Source organism: Microsporum canis, genomic scaffold (genome assembly GCF_000151145.1).
Source record: "Microsporum canis CBS 113480 supercont1.7 genomic scaffold, whole genome shotgun sequence".
NCBI lineage: Eukaryota > Fungi > Ascomycota > Eurotiomycetes > Onygenales > Arthrodermataceae > Microsporum > Microsporum canis.
Window position 1 is genome coordinate 1,234,202 of NW_003299163.1, and position 14,184 is coordinate 1,248,385.

General features: G+C 49.3%; 9 protein-coding genes across 9 annotated transcripts in view; 4 read left to right on the forward strand and 5 right to left on the reverse strand.

Moving 5' to 3' along the window:
• Window positions 1-538, forward strand: part of MCYG_07650 (oligopeptidase family protein) — a gene marked incomplete at both ends in the record, with an annotated part of 2,266 nt that extends 1,728 nt beyond the window's left edge. The window contains one exon of the mRNA XM_002843821.1: window positions 148-538. Within this exon, the coding sequence (XP_002843867.1) occupies window positions 148-538 (391 nt within the window). The remainder of the gene's footprint in view (window positions 1-147) is intronic.
• An 872-nt stretch (window positions 539-1,410) lies between these two features.
• On the reverse strand, window positions 1,411-1,722 carry MCYG_07651 (uncharacterized protein; the record flags this gene model as incomplete). The annotated part of the gene is made up of 1 exon (XM_002843822.1): window positions 1,411-1,722. The coding sequence occupies one exon, from the start codon at window positions 1,720-1,722 to the stop codon at window positions 1,411-1,413; it is 312 nt and encodes a 103-aa protein (XP_002843868.1).
• Window positions 1,723-2,710: 988 nt separating this feature from the next.
• MCYG_07652 (RNA-3'-phosphate cyclase family protein) lies at window positions 2,711-3,916 on the reverse strand (the record flags this gene model as incomplete). Its single annotated transcript, XM_002843823.1, has 1 exon — window positions 2,711-3,916. The coding sequence occupies one exon, from the start codon at window positions 3,914-3,916 to the stop codon at window positions 2,711-2,713; it is 1,206 nt and encodes a 401-aa protein (XP_002843869.1).
• Window positions 3,917-4,312: 396 nt separating this feature from the next.
• MCYG_07653 (3-hydroxyanthranilate 3,4-dioxygenase) lies at window positions 4,313-4,963 on the forward strand (the record flags this gene model as incomplete). The annotated part of the gene is made up of 2 exons (XM_002843824.1): window positions 4,313-4,344; window positions 4,414-4,963. The coding sequence occupies 2 exons, from the start codon at window positions 4,313-4,315 to the stop codon at window positions 4,961-4,963; spliced, it is 582 nt and encodes a 193-aa protein (XP_002843870.1).
• An 886-nt stretch (window positions 4,964-5,849) lies between these two features.
• On the reverse strand, window positions 5,850-8,012 carry MCYG_07654 (conserved hypothetical protein; the record flags this gene model as incomplete). The annotated part of the gene is made up of 2 exons (XM_002843825.1): window positions 5,850-7,734; window positions 7,780-8,012. 2 exons carry the CDS (start codon window positions 8,010-8,012, stop codon window positions 5,850-5,852), a joined length of 2,118 nt encoding a protein of 705 aa, XP_002843871.1.
• Window positions 8,013-8,778: 766 nt separating this feature from the next.
• On the forward strand, window positions 8,779-10,168 carry MCYG_07655 (serine/threonine-protein kinase; the record flags this gene model as incomplete). The annotated part of the gene is made up of 3 exons (XM_002843826.1): window positions 8,779-8,898; window positions 8,964-9,552; window positions 9,606-10,168. The coding sequence occupies 3 exons, from the start codon at window positions 8,779-8,781 to the stop codon at window positions 10,166-10,168; spliced, it is 1,272 nt and encodes a 423-aa protein (XP_002843872.1).
• A 327-nt stretch (window positions 10,169-10,495) lies between these two features.
• Window positions 10,496-11,513, reverse strand: MCYG_07656 (uncharacterized protein; the record flags this gene model as incomplete). The annotated part of the gene is made up of 3 exons (XM_002843827.1): window positions 10,496-10,938; window positions 11,003-11,075; window positions 11,151-11,513. The coding sequence occupies 3 exons, from the start codon at window positions 11,511-11,513 to the stop codon at window positions 10,496-10,498; spliced, it is 879 nt and encodes a 292-aa protein (XP_002843873.1).
• Window positions 11,514-11,822: 309 nt separating this feature from the next.
• Window positions 11,823-12,767, reverse strand: MCYG_07657 (uncharacterized protein; the record flags this gene model as incomplete). The annotated part of the gene is made up of 3 exons (XM_002843828.1): window positions 11,823-12,229; window positions 12,287-12,353; window positions 12,408-12,767. The coding sequence occupies 3 exons, from the start codon at window positions 12,765-12,767 to the stop codon at window positions 11,823-11,825; spliced, it is 834 nt and encodes a 277-aa protein (XP_002843874.1).
• A 306-nt stretch (window positions 12,768-13,073) lies between these two features.
• On the forward strand, window positions 13,074-14,159 carry MCYG_07658 (protein kinase domain-containing protein; the record flags this gene model as incomplete). The annotated part of the gene is made up of 1 exon (XM_002843829.1): window positions 13,074-14,159. One exon carries the CDS (start codon window positions 13,074-13,076, stop codon window positions 14,157-14,159), a length of 1,086 nt encoding a protein of 361 aa, XP_002843875.1.
• Window positions 14,160-14,184: the final 25 nt, after the last annotated feature.

Genomic DNA, 14,184 nt, shown 5'->3' on the forward strand with positions numbered 1-14,184 from the left:
ATTCATAGAGAAGAATCTCACATTCGTGGATACTGATCGGGCTGTCGCATTGGGTGCATCATACGGCGGATTCATGATGAACTGGATTCAGGGCCATGAGCTTGGAAGGAAATTCAAGGCTCTGGTTACCCACGATGGTATTTTCAGCACTAAATTCTCCCTTGCGGCTGAGGAGCTGTACTTCCCTATCCATGACCTCAATGGAATCTACTGGAAGAACCCCGAAAGCTGGCTAAAGTGGGATCCCTCCGAGTTTATTAATGAATGGAAGACCCCTCACCTCGTCATCCATAGTGAACGTGACTATCGTCTTACGATCGCTGAAGGCCTTGCCCTTTTCAACGCACTTCAACTACGTGGCGTGGAGAGTGCGCTTTTGACCTTCCCAGATGAGAACCATTGGGTTATCAAGGCCGAGAACTCCTTACTTTGGCATAGGGCAGTTATCAACTGGATCAATAAATACGCGGGACTCCCTCTATGGCTTGACAAGGACGGAAATAACTGTTTCCCTGAAAGCACGACCCCACTGAAATAGAACAATGCTATGACTCTGCTATATAGCTAGAACTCTACCACAGATTTTCTGAATAGCTTTACGAGTGATGTTTTGCCTTGGTATTTGCTGGTTTACATACACACACACGGCCTTACAATTATACTAAGCAATTATTTATCAATCAGGCAAGGCAATACATGATATATATAATCTGATATTCGCAGGCATGTGCATTAGTATTTCCATCGGATGTTACTAGAGCACGTAAGAAGTGATGGAAATGTTTCCTTGACATATATGGTGTTATATACAGGCTAGCAGAAGTAAACATAGACCAAATTTAGACTGCCCGTGGATGATTGTAAACTATCAGACGACCCAAAAATAACTTTAAACCCTCGCCCTGGTTTTTGAGCCTCAGCATCTAGTGTAATGTTGTGGTGGTTTTTGTGGTGGCGGTAGTCATCATGGCTGGTCATCGATGGTGCTTGCTGGTTGATTTCGATGATGGATGTGCTTGTCTTGATGACGGTTTGTTTTGACTATTTGGGTGTGGAACGTGCTGTGAACCACAGCCCAGCCTTTCGGGAACCCCCAAAGCTTAAAAAAGCATATCTATACAGATGATATCATCACAGAGATGAGTCAGTGAAACGGTTCGAAAGGGTAAGAAATAGCTAGAGGACAATGGAAAGAGATACATACTGTTTTTGAGGGAATAGTCCCGCGCCTCCTCTCCCCCAGAATGTAGCCTGCATACACCACAAACACTCTGTGGTGTCGAACTCCACGGTGCGGTCAGTGTAGCGACGCTGGTGGAATAACAGTTAGCCAGTGATAAACTGAACATTCGAATGGGGATAAATAACATACCCTAAGGCGAAGGCAGGCTCGCCCAACGCATTTATCTTTCAGTAGGTCTCCGTGTATGCATGTCTGATCTTCGTGAACCATCGCTGGATCGTGGACCTTTTTGAGGCCAGCTCCCTGCTGATTTCGGCCTTTCTGGCCTTTCTCGCCTGTTGGGTAGCGAGATGTTGTTCGACAAATTGTTGGTATGCCACTTCGCCGAGAGTGGCTCGTATCGACTCCGCCTCCGGGGTAGAGCAAAGGTAGTCGATGAAGGTGTCCTCGGTTCTGTTGACTGATTCGGCGAGGGAACCGATCGTGGGCAGGACGTTTGTTTGCCCACTAGCAAGCGTGTACATTTGCGTGTATGCCATACTGACAGTGACAACGCGGTGTACGTGATAAGATATATGTACAGTTATATAATATCACGGGCACACGTAGTGACTGAGTGTGCGGTGGATCAGCAAGAAGGTGAAGCAAGTGGGTGTGTATGTTTGGGCGACACACACACACACGGGAGTATGGGGGAAAGAAGAAAAAAAGAAGGACGAAAAAGAGGAAGAGAGAAAGATGGGGGTTTATATAGACCTCGAGGAGGAAATGACTCAAGAAGATGTAGAATATCTGGAACTGGCGTCATTAAGTCCCCAAAAGGTTATCAAACTAGTGGTTGGCATCAAGTCACCGTCAGAATGAGGTAGAATGCCGGAGAACCGGGGAGGGTGATGGGGATAGCAGCATAGGGAGTAGAGATGTGGAGGATGGAGTAGGTGGGAGTTGGGAGAGATGTCCGGCTGAAGAATGGTAAATAGAATATTGTATTGATTAGATCTAGTAGATCCGGCGTAGTTATTGTACAGTATTATGGCGATGTAGGAAAGGTAGACACGTAGGTAATGGTAGGTGTAGGTCGTAGGCCATATAGAAGCACCGATATGGGGGAATAAAGGCCATGAAGTATTTCACATGTACACAAGACATAGCCATGCATGTCAGAGGTAGCTGTATAGCTGTATGACTGCGTAGGGGCGGTGGGCTTTGTTTTCCCTATAGACGAGGTGAGGGGAAAGTAGGCATCTCAGTACAGCAGGAGCAGAACGGCCCCGTCTCTCTATTTTTGGCCGCTCCAGACACCGTAGGCCATATATATGTAGAATATTCGGATCAAGGAGCGCCCTCGTACTTCAGTGTCATACAGAAGAGCAGGTGGTATCAGATCTGTATTGCATCGAGCACGGGAAGGTGGTCCTCTTGCCCGGCACTGAAAAGAAGAGAGGTGGTGGCACAGTTCGATAGCCTCTTAATAGTGATGCGACATGGACGCTCAGGGGTCTCAACCTTTAGCGAAGGGAGAATAAATCAAGCAATCTTTCTGCCGACATTTCCAATACCTCTTCCAACAACGCTGATAATAATATCTCTGTCGTCAGAGTCAGGAGCGTCCCTGACACCCCATCCCGCGACCCCGAGCTTGCTCAGGTCTCTCGCAAGGCGGACAACGGTTTCGTTAGAAACGACGTCTCTGCCCACCTGCAAACGTCCGACGTCCTCTGAACCCATCGACATGAGGGTGAGAATCGTTGGCGCCGCGGTCGTGGACACGCAGCCCCCCGTCGCGATCGATTCTAGCAGCTGGTAAGCACACTGCTTCCCGATATCCTCAGGTGGCTGCCCTCCAGACGGCGGTGATGCCACATCAGCAGAGTACAGACAGCCGGTCGACGACTCGGCTACGAGAGAAAGACCAAAACCAACGCCAATCTTCTTCTTCGCTGAAGGGTTGTTCCTATCTGGAGCAGGGACTAGAGGGGCAGCAGAGACATCAGAGAAGATGTAGGTATCTGACACAAAGGGATTAAGAATTCCTCTAGCGATATCGATCATACGAGCGTTATTGGTACCCGAGACGCCGGTAGAGTATGCTACACCACGGATCTTCTTTACTTTGCCGGGATTCAGGAGGTGAAGCGTCTTTGGGAGTCGAACCTGATGGCCGAACACGAGCTGAACCTCACCCCCGCCTCCCTTGCCGTTAGGTCCAGGATTCGACCTCCGCAATACCCGGAGTTCGACGTTGTTAGAGATCCCAAACTGAGCGTATAGGGGGAGTATAGCAGTCCGGACGCTATCGACAGACATGTCGCCTGACGGAGTAGAGGATGTGATGACTCCAGGGCCGGTGAAGAGGACATTAACGGGGGCCTTGGAGAAGGGTGCCAAAAGACAAAGCGGCAGCAAGAAGTAGCTCACTCCACGAGTGCATCCAGCTGGGAGTTCATGCGTCACGACGCCGCGGTTTGCACCGACTCCGGCTGCGCTTCCGGTGATAAGGCCTGGTTTGTAGAGCAGGATAGTTCCCGTGTAGGAGACTTCCAGGTGAGAGCCATTGGTGACTGCTTCCAACAGACGCAGAAAGGATATCTCATAGGGCGTCAGGCCGGGATTGAGTGAAGCAGAACGGATCTGAGAGACATGGATAGCTCGTCCGGTGATGGTTGATAGGACGAGACGGTGCGCGAGCGCTTCATGGCCGGTGAATCGGACCGGAGGTTGTGTGGTGGCCATTGTATCAAGTAGACCGGACGATCTCTTATCCCAGCATGTCTCCTCCTTTTTATCTTCTTGATCTTCTTCTCTCTTCTGTATCTTCTTATATCGTCGTCGTCAAATGTTTTTATATCAAATCTTCAAGTAGTGAAAAATCCGCCGGAGCTGGAAAAAAGTTTCGCCGAGCCGAGGGATTTTTTTCTTTTTTTTTCTTTTTCTGTCGCGGGACAAAAAAAAGCCCGAAAGGGAAAAGAAAGAAACTTGAGAGTCACATTTTGGTTTCTATGAACACGAGCAGGTTTGCGCCTTTTGACATGCGACAGCTCGAGGTGAAGAGAAGTTCACTCAGGGAGTAGCTGGGATATGTTGCCGTTAATCTATCTCTAATACAACAAGAGGTTTCCAAAGGACAAGATGTTGCCTCCAGCATTGAACATCCCGAAATGGTAACACGCGAGACCTGCTTTTTTCCTTTCAGACTCCGAGGCTGACCAGAGATCCATGTGTGCTGCTAGGCTGAAGGAGAACTCGCATCTCCTCAAACCGCCGATTAGCAATTACTGCGTCTACCACCCGTCCTCCAAGGCGACGAAGGGCTATACCGTCATGGTGGTGGGCGGCCCCAACTCTCGAACAGACTACCATATCAACACCACCCCGGAGTTTTTCTACCAGCACAAAGGCTCCATCGTGATCAAGGTGGTCGACAATTCCACCACTCCGCCTACCTTCCAGGACATCCCCGTCCACGAGGGGTCGTTGTATCTCCTACCTCCAAACACCCCGCACTCGCCGGTCAGGTTCGCGGATACGGTGGGAGTGGTGATGGAAGTGCCGCGGGCAGAGGGAGCCAAGGACACCCTGCGTTGGTACTGTAGGCAGTGCAAGAACATCGTCTGGGAGAAGAGCTTCGTCTGCACGGACTTGGGCACTCAGCTGACCGGCATCGTCGAGGACTTTGCTACTGATCAGGAGAAGAGAACGTGCAAGATCTGTGGCGCTGTGGCGCCTGTGAAATATGCTGATGGTGAGGTAGTGCAGCCTCCTCGCTTTCTTGAGGAATAGACGTGAGTTCGGCGTTTGTCGTATCGGCGTCCTGTATTGTTTTATTCGGGCTGTCTTTTCCATTCGTGGGTTCGGATGGTCGCGCGATGATCCCCACGATGCCTGTCCCTAAAGAAAAAAAAAGAGAAAGAAAATACACCTCTCCCTGCTCGCTGCCCTGACGTCAGTAATAATAACATAATAGAGAAGAACGGCTGTGGGTATACGGAGATGTGCACGAAGTCATGCATCTTACACTCGCCAACGCTGAACAGGCACTAACAATCCGGGAAGATAGCAGATGAGTAACAAATGGAAATCCGGAGAAAGAAAAAAAAAACACATCTCGCGGGATATAAGAAAGGGTGTATGATATTTGATTATAAACGCTAATAGGGGAAGTAATTATTTCTTTTGCCAGTCCTGGTACATGGAAAGAGCCCAACAAGTCCGAAAGCCCCTTGATGTGAACGAGAAACGAAATATAGAGACACAAAGGGGAAAGGAAGCCGATAATTAAGACGATAGTATAAAAAAGGAGAACCTTGCAAGGCTATTGCTAAACCAGAAGCATGTACACAGGAAGGGTATACTGTAAGGAAGTACACCAGGAGTCAGTCGCGAGGAGCAAAAAAAGATTGGACGAAGCGATGGTATAGTAGTAAATGTGTATGCAAAGAAGGTCTGGGGGTATGCTGGGCATTTTCTTTTCTTCAGTTAACATGCAGCATGGCCGTGAAGTGAATTGCCGAAAAGGAGAGAGGCCATCAAGAAAGATTTAAGAGGATATAGACCATATCGTTGGGACGTTGGCACATTTGCAACAAACAAAAAAGGAGAGACTGCGCCGAGATACACGCACAAACCGGGAGTAGATGGTAGGCAGAAGGAGAGGGACATGAAGAAGTTACTCGTCAAATGGGCAGTCGATGCTTTCATGGCCATCTCGTTCACAGAGAGCACACCACTTCGATTCGTCAATCACACCGGACGCCTTCCCGGCAACCGGAGACATGGACGACGACGGGAGGCCACCGATACCCTTGAGGCCCTCGAGAACGACATCTCTTCCCGTACGTTGCGAGCTGGGGCTGCCGGATTTTGCGGACCCGTTCGTCTCCGGAGCAGGCGAATGCTTGAAGGCCGCGAAGGTGCTGTCGATGCTATCGTGGAGCTTGCTGTCTATTGACGTCTGGACGAAGCTGGTCCTCTCTGGTGGTCCAGTCACCGAAGGGGGCTGGGCTGCCGCCCGGAGGCTTGCCGGGAGGCCGGTAGGCAGCTTGTTTCCGTTTGTTGTGCCAAACATGTTCGTGCAGGTGAGGATGTCATGGCCGCTGGTTTCGCAGATTTCACACCAGGCTGCGCTTCCCTCGTCGGTGCAAGATGATTGAGAATCGGGTTCCGGCATGGCATTAAGGCGGCGATGGGTATCGTTATTAGGGATAGCCCGGGCAGGATACTGTCCGCTGCTGCTGGCCTCGACAGGAGAGTTCTCGGTCCAGTCCCCGGGAACGACGGTGCGGTCCGAAAGGGTGTGCGCATGGGTGGGTGCATTGGGGCCGGCTCTATCACTGGCCGGCTGGGCATTCTTGTGGACTCTCAGAGGTGGAGTGGTTATGGTTCCACTTCGATTATGGGTGCGGAAAGCGTTCGTCTGAGTCTGGCCATTTTCAAGCTCTTGCTGCAGGTCACTGATCGTCTGGGTTTTCAGTTCAAGGGCAGCTTCAAGTTCCTGGATGCGCAAATCCATCTTTGACAGGTGATCGTTGGCATCATGCTCCCCGTCAGATACCCCCTTTGCCTGCCCTATACCATTCTGCTGGAGGAAAGCTTGGGATGTAGGGTCTCCTCGGCTGAGGGAGTGGATGATGGCCTTGAGCCCGCGGATCTCATCGTCCTTTTGTTCCAAATCTCTGACCGTAGGATGGTGTCTGCCCGAGCCGTCAGCCGGCGCTTCGCCATCCTGGAACGCGCTCGATGACCGTTCCCGCTCCTGCTTCAGCTCCAGGCGAGTTCTCTCAACCTCCCCGCGGAGGTATTCGACCTCACCTCTGGCCTCAGCTTCCCCACGACGAGCATCCTCGAGACCCTCTTCGAGTTCTGATACCAGCTCCTCCAGCTGTTTGAGCTGCAGGGCCACCGTCTCGACATCTTCGCCGCGAGACTGCAGCTCCCTATTTGCCTGGAGCAGCTCCTCAATCCTCTTCTCGTACACCCGCTCAGTTTCCGAGGCAGCCACTTCAAGGGTATCGAGAGTGCTCCTGAAATCCGCCCTGTGGCTATCAAACTCCGCAGTGAGAGCAGATATTTTGTCATTCTTCTCTTTCAGCTGTGCTCTGACCTGCATTGCATCCAGGCCTTCCAGCTCCGTGACACACTGCTGGAACTCTGCCAGCGTGGCGGCCTGGTCCTCTAGCTGCTTGTCACGCTCACGAAGCTGTATCTCCAGCTCCCTTGTTCGGTCAATTGTGTCTGCATCCTCGGTAGCGGGGGTCCGGACGGCGTCTTTCCGCTTTGGAGTGGTGCTTTCCATGCTTATCCTAGACGACGGCCTGCTCGTCGGTCTGCTCGACTTGAGCGGCGTGCGCGGCCGTCCGTTCATGGGGGCCACCTTTGGAACGCCAGACGGTGTGCGTAGACCGCTGATATTCAGCTTGGGCGACGGCAAGGGCGCCCCCTTGCTGGGTGAATCCGGACGAGGCAGCGAGGGCCGTCGAATCCTTGGTCTCGCAGTCGACGACAGGTTCAGGCCCGGCCCAACGGACCTGCTGAAGTTCGTAATTGCCGGACCCCTTGCAGGCGTCAGCTGCGGTGCAACCGCTCGCCTGGTAACGTACTTGGAATTGTTCATGGGCACGAAGATGCCCGAACCGGGGATCGACGTCGTAAAGTACTGTCGTCCCTCCACGTCTCCGCTGTTCTTCCCTCTGCTGGCCAGCTCTGGGGCGAGCTCAACGCCAGCAAACCTGCCCGGCTTGCCTGCCACCGGGCCCAGAAACCTCACCGTGCCGTACATCCCACCTGGCACGTTGACCAGGTCACCGACCTGCACATCGTCTGTGGCCGTCATCGTGTCAAAAACTTCTTCTTTATGGCATCAGACAGGGACAATATATCGTCTCAAATCATTGTAGAAGGTCTAAAAGGGTCTACTCCGTCCAGCTCGAGGTTCGTCAGATTCGTTGAAGCTGGGCAAAAGGAAAAACTTCGCAGGCGATCAAGGGCTCCGGCCAGGTTTGCAAGACTCGGGCAACCAAAAGGAAAAGGAGACAGATCGAAGTCCAAAGGAATGTAGGAGAAAGTCGAAAAAAGCAAAGAGAGCGACGGTAAATCCTGTGGCTTGTTGAGTCGATGAAGTTAATAGTTTGTAAAAGGATAAGAAGAAAAAGGAGCTGATGATGTTGTTTATTTTATAGCCGCCTTTCTTAAGTGGCGGATCAAGGCAAAGCACAAAACCGACCACCAAGAGCAACAAGACAGACGAAGAGAAGCAACAAGAGTCTCTTGAACGGTGAAAGTGATGAGAAGTTGTCTGGTTGACTTTGATACACACTGTTTAATGGTTGGAAGATGAAGTCGAAGTCGTGAAGAGGAGGAAAAAAGCCACCTTTTGCTCTCACAGCCACAGCCGCGCATCCCAGAAACGACATAATAAGGATCGATATTTCTGTCTCGACTTCTTCTCGACCTTTGGATACGATAGATATAGCTTTGGTTTCGATAGTGTTAACTTGGCCTGCTTGAAACCGCCGTTCGATTCGCCTTATTAGCCCGTTAGTTCTACAGCAACGACAGCAACGACAGCAACAGCTTCATCGGTCGAGACTATCAATACGATGGCGCAGTACTTCTTCGATCTCCTGTACACGTTTACAGACTGTCTCTGCTGCTTCCCGAGCTCACCGCAGTTGAAGATAAACAACCGGAGCTTCAAGCTGCTTCGTCTGCTCGGAGAGGTAGGTCATCCAACATAGCATTCAATACATGGCATTTCGACGAATCTAATGAGTTGGATACGTAGGGCGGCTTCTCCTATGTCTATCTGGTTCAAGACAAGAGCACTGATGAGCTCTTTGCGCTCAAGAAGATACGATGTCCGTTCGGTCAAGAATCCGTCTCGCTCGCCCTCAAGGAAGTCGAAGCATACAGCCTGTTCACGCCCAACCGCAACATCATCCATTCCATCGATTACTCCGTCGTAACTGAGTCCGGGTCGAAGTTCAGGTCAGACGGTGCAGACGCTGGCTCAAAGACCGTCTACATCCTTCTGCCATACTACCAGAGAGGAAACCTCCAGGACGCAATCAATGCTAATCTGGTCAATCATACCTCTTTCCCGGAGAAGGAGCTGATGGTGTTGATGCTGGGTGTCGCAAAGGCACTGAAGTGTATGCATCAGTACAAGGTGAAGGATTCGGCGTCTCGGGGGAATGGGAACGGGGCTGCAAAAAGCAAATCGAGAGCGAAGCCGACTAGACGGACGAGTCGTAGGGTTGATGACGACGACGACACGGAACAGGAGCCCCTGATGGAAGGTGAGGTTGCAATCAGCCAGGAGGGTGTGGAAGAGGGGGAATACAGACCGTATTCTCATCGAGATATCAAGCCTGGTATGTATATCCTGTTGATATACCGTACGTAGGATGTATACTGATAGTTGTAGGGAACATTATGATCGATGATGACGGCAAGACACCGATTCTTATGGATCTAGGGTCCCTCAGCCCGAGTCCCATCGCAATCACATCCCGCTCCCTCGCCATAGCTGTTCAAGATACGGCAGCCGAACACAGCACTATGCCATATCGCGCTCCAGAGCTATTCGACGTGAAGACAGGCTCCATTATCGATGAGAAAGTCGACATCTGGTCCCTTGGTTGCACATTATACGCCTGTCTCGTAGGCAAGAGCCCCTTTGAAGCTCGCAGTGAGGAAACAGGTGGCAGTCTCGCCATGTGTGTGTTGGGTGGGGACTGGCGCTTCCCTGATGAAAAGGGCGGGAATACCGATGCTGGAAAAGGGAAGGCCAGAACCCCTTCGCATGGCGATACGGCGGATGCAGACTCGTCTGGGAGCGGAGGTATAAGCCAGCCTGTAAAGGAGCTCGTCAGACGCTGTTTACGGGTTGAACCTGCAGAACGGCCTGATATCGACGAACTCATTACATTGATCAAGGAGACGATACAGCAGCTTCCTGACGATCAGGGGATGGCGTCGGGTGTCTAACTCTGCCAATATTGGCAGATGTGTTTCTACCATCATGTACTTTATTTGACGATTGTTTCTTTTGTCTGTCCACTCTCTTTTGGGCTTCCTTTCCTCAGTATGTTTTTCTATTTTTTACTTATCCTCCTTTGGTCGAGTCCACATTGGTGTTTTCTAGGGCTCATTACGCATATCGCTCAATGAATAACATTACCAGTCACACTAACAGTATCTACTTTAGTACCTTTAGTTTGGCTAAAGAAGACTCATACAAAATCGGGGAATAACCAAACGCAAGCCCTTCCCCTTCTTGCTCAATGATACACAACCGAACGAAGCACGTATAGGTCACCCTTCAAAAAACTCAGGATGCAAGGAGACAAGCTTCTGTCTAGCTTCAATAACGGCGGCCTTCACATCCGGCCTCAAGTCCCCGTCATTTGCCAACTGCGCCAATTTAGCTCCCCATAGCTGGAATTTATCGCGCCCAAGATTCATCGCGCCTTGCTTTGCGGTAAAGGCCACTACCCTATCATCAATGAAAGTTAGTGCCAGCAAAATATACTGTGCAGCAACCATTACATATGTATCTCTTTCGATTCCAGCAGGATGCTCTTCCCTCAAGCCATTGCAAATGTCGATAGATTGGTATTTGCCAGCACCTGGGAAATCGACTTCAATGCGGTGTTCCATGCAACGTGCAATAAACGATGAAATATTCACCCATTCATCGAACTGTTGCTTGACCCTCAAAGGCTCTTTTGCAAGTTGGTCTCGAGAAACATTCCCCGCTGTCAGAATTAATGCCCTGGTCAGCTTAATAAGATGGTTGGGACGAGACGATTTGAGGCGTACGAAAAGCACCACGCCAGTGGTTATCCAAACACCCAGGAAACATGCCATCAGCAGCCGCAAAGCGGTCCTCGCCCTAGAGCAATTGATATTAGGAACTGAAAAGGGAGGAAAGATAATATGGACAGCGCAGAGTATGCAAATAACATACATTCCATGCCTTTACGGGCCGTGCAGGGATATTTTGGAGCTCAAGTATTAGCTGCACCAAGACGTCCTGTCTATCGTCGTTATATGGTAGCTTTTCCGCCATATACAGAATAATTTCGTATAATATATTCTGGACTCCCCCAAGCACATCGGGGTGATATTTAAAAAGAGGCCCTGAATCAAGACTTCTGTCCCAATAGTAGGTATCGATTTTCTTTACTGCATCCGCTGCATTGCACTTGTGTGAAAGCAAATCTCTGATGATGACACCAAAATCATACTCAACGACTCCTTCTTCGCAGCCCTTGCAGGAGATCCATTCTTTGTGAAGTTCGACAAGCCATGGCTCCTCCAGTTGAGTCATGTTAGCGAAGGGTAAACGCTAGAAAAGCAAATATAACCTGAGCGGTAGTTAGAGTAAAACAGAGAACAAGACAAGGCACTGAGATATGTAGATTATTATATGTTGCTACGGATCTTCGCTGCGCCGTCTTTGTGGAGCCTCTGGAAAAGCCGCCGCCGCACGCCAATAAAGCTTAAAGGAGCCGCATTTCTATTGTCATCAATTTCGACTTTCCACCTGCTTTAGTGATATCCAATACACCCAGGAGAAGGTCTAAAAGCAGTTAAGAGTTTCCTGAGATAAAGTATATAAGAACACAGCGCTTCAATGTCACTCAAAAAGCCCAGGATGCAGGGAAACAAGCTTCTTCCTAGCCTCTACAACTGCTACCCTAACCTCTGAGTCCAGACTTCCATTCTCTGCCAGCTCTTTTAGTTTGGCTCCCCACAACTGGAGCGTATCAGAGCCAGATGGCTTGTCATGACCTCCTGGAAGCTTTATCATCGTATCATTAACAAGCGTTGGTGCCCGTAAGATATACTGTGCGGCGACCATAGCCCGCGTATCTCGCTCAAGACCAGGAGCAGAGTTATCCTCCAGGCCTTTGGGGATATCAAGAAAAGGGTATCTATCGCTGTCCGGGACATTTTTCTCGATGCGTAGTTCGATACAGCGTGCTATGAAGGACGATAGTGACACCCACTTGTCCTTCATAGCGTCGGTGGTTATTTGGTGCCCTGCCGCAGGAATGTATTACTATATATGTCTTTACTAATATAATGAGGAGTTCATACTATAAGCATCACGCCAACGGTTTGAAAGACTCTCACTGAAAAGGGAGTCCGTCACAAAGCGGTCCCCCTAAAGATGATGTCAGAATCATAAAGGCGAAGCCAGGAGGTAACGAGAACGTACGTTCCAACTCTTGATGGGTTTTGGCGGGATTCTGTGCAGTTCCAGAATGAGCTGCGCTAAGATATCTTGTCTAGTATCTTTATAGGACAGGAGCTGGGCCATGTCGAAGACAATTTCATAAAGCGCTGCCTCAACTCCGCCTACTCCATCAGGGTGGTATTTGAAGAGTGGCCCTGAGTCAAGGTTTTTACCCCAATAGTAGGTATCGACTTTCTTTGCTGCATCTGCTGGGCTAAAATTTTGCAAAAGTAAATCTTTAATGATGACAGCAAAATCATATTCGACGACTCCTTCACAGCCTTTGGAAGAGATCCACTCTTTGTGAAGTTCAGCTAGCCATGGCTCCTCTGTTCGGGCCATGATGATGGGTATAAATTGAAAAGCCAAAGAATAAAAATTATTGCAGAGATAAATAAATAGAGAAAGTGACGTTTAGTAATAAAACAGGGAGAACAGGAGACCAGTGTGTCTATAAATGTTCCATCATTGAGGCTCCCAACGTCGAGTACTTTTAGATTTCGGCTTTGCCGCCGCTGTGGAGCCGTCGCTTATATAATCGAACCTAATCTGTAAGAGCTAATTCTAGGCGTCAACTTCACCTGGCGAGCTTCACATCAACACAGCATCTCATCAACGCGCGTTCATCTCAACAGCCTCAAACCATTAATGATACCTATCAGGAAGAAAGACTGCGTTGGCTGTGGAGCTAAAGCAAATGTCCACAAAGCCAGCGAAACCATCGTGGTCAAAGTCTCTAATTCCAGTGCCCCTACGGAAGACCCCTTTTTACAAGAAGTCAAATTCTACAAACGCTTATTCGAAGAAAAAGACCGATGTCTAGATATTGTTGATTGCTTTATTGCATTACCAAACTACATTTTCCTCTCATACTGCTGCAACGATAATCTAGCACGCCGTTTCTTCAAATACCAGGAGCGAGAGATACGTCCAAACGGTCGTCCTGGAAAACTTTTAGGTATAAAGAATATAAGAACTCTACGCTTATTTCTCAATGGATATAACAACTCACCTCAGCCTTTTTTAGGTATAAAAGTGTATGAGGACCCCACACTTATTGCTCGATGGATACAACAACTCTCCTCTGCTCTTGCTTTTATGGAGAAGCTAGGATACACTCATAACGACCTACATCCACGCAACTGTCTTCTCGATGAAAATTTAAACTTAAAGTTATCTGACTTTGATCAGACTACTACTATCGGGCAGTTTCTTGAGAGCCTCATGGAACCCTGGGCTATAAAGTTGAGTTCTGGCCCACTAAGTAATACCTACGGTCTTACGTCTGCTCGCACTGAGCAGTTTGCTGTTGGTACCTTTCTTTATACGATGGTATACGGCCATGAGCCATATGAGGATATCCACCTCGAAGAAGACCCGATAGAACTAAGACGGCGATTTAGAGCTTTGGAGTTTCCGGAACTTAACCGACACGACGTCTTTGATAATTTAATATCTGCTTGCTGGTATAATGTATATCCCACTATGGCTCTTGTTGCTTATGATTTTAAGCGCAAGACTAAAGATATTGCTTCATCTTCGGATTACAAGATTGTTGACTATGTGAAAGAGAAAAATACCTGTATAGCCTTACTTCAAGGTGGCTTGCTCGGTCCTGAGTGGGCTTTATCTTATCAACCAACCTGGAGAAGATACCTACATGCCATTGTTGGAAATTTTCTCTTCATTTGGAAACGCTCGGTCAATTTCCTAGGCTCACTTTTCCGTAGGTAGCTCCGATTTGCAGCATCTAACTTCT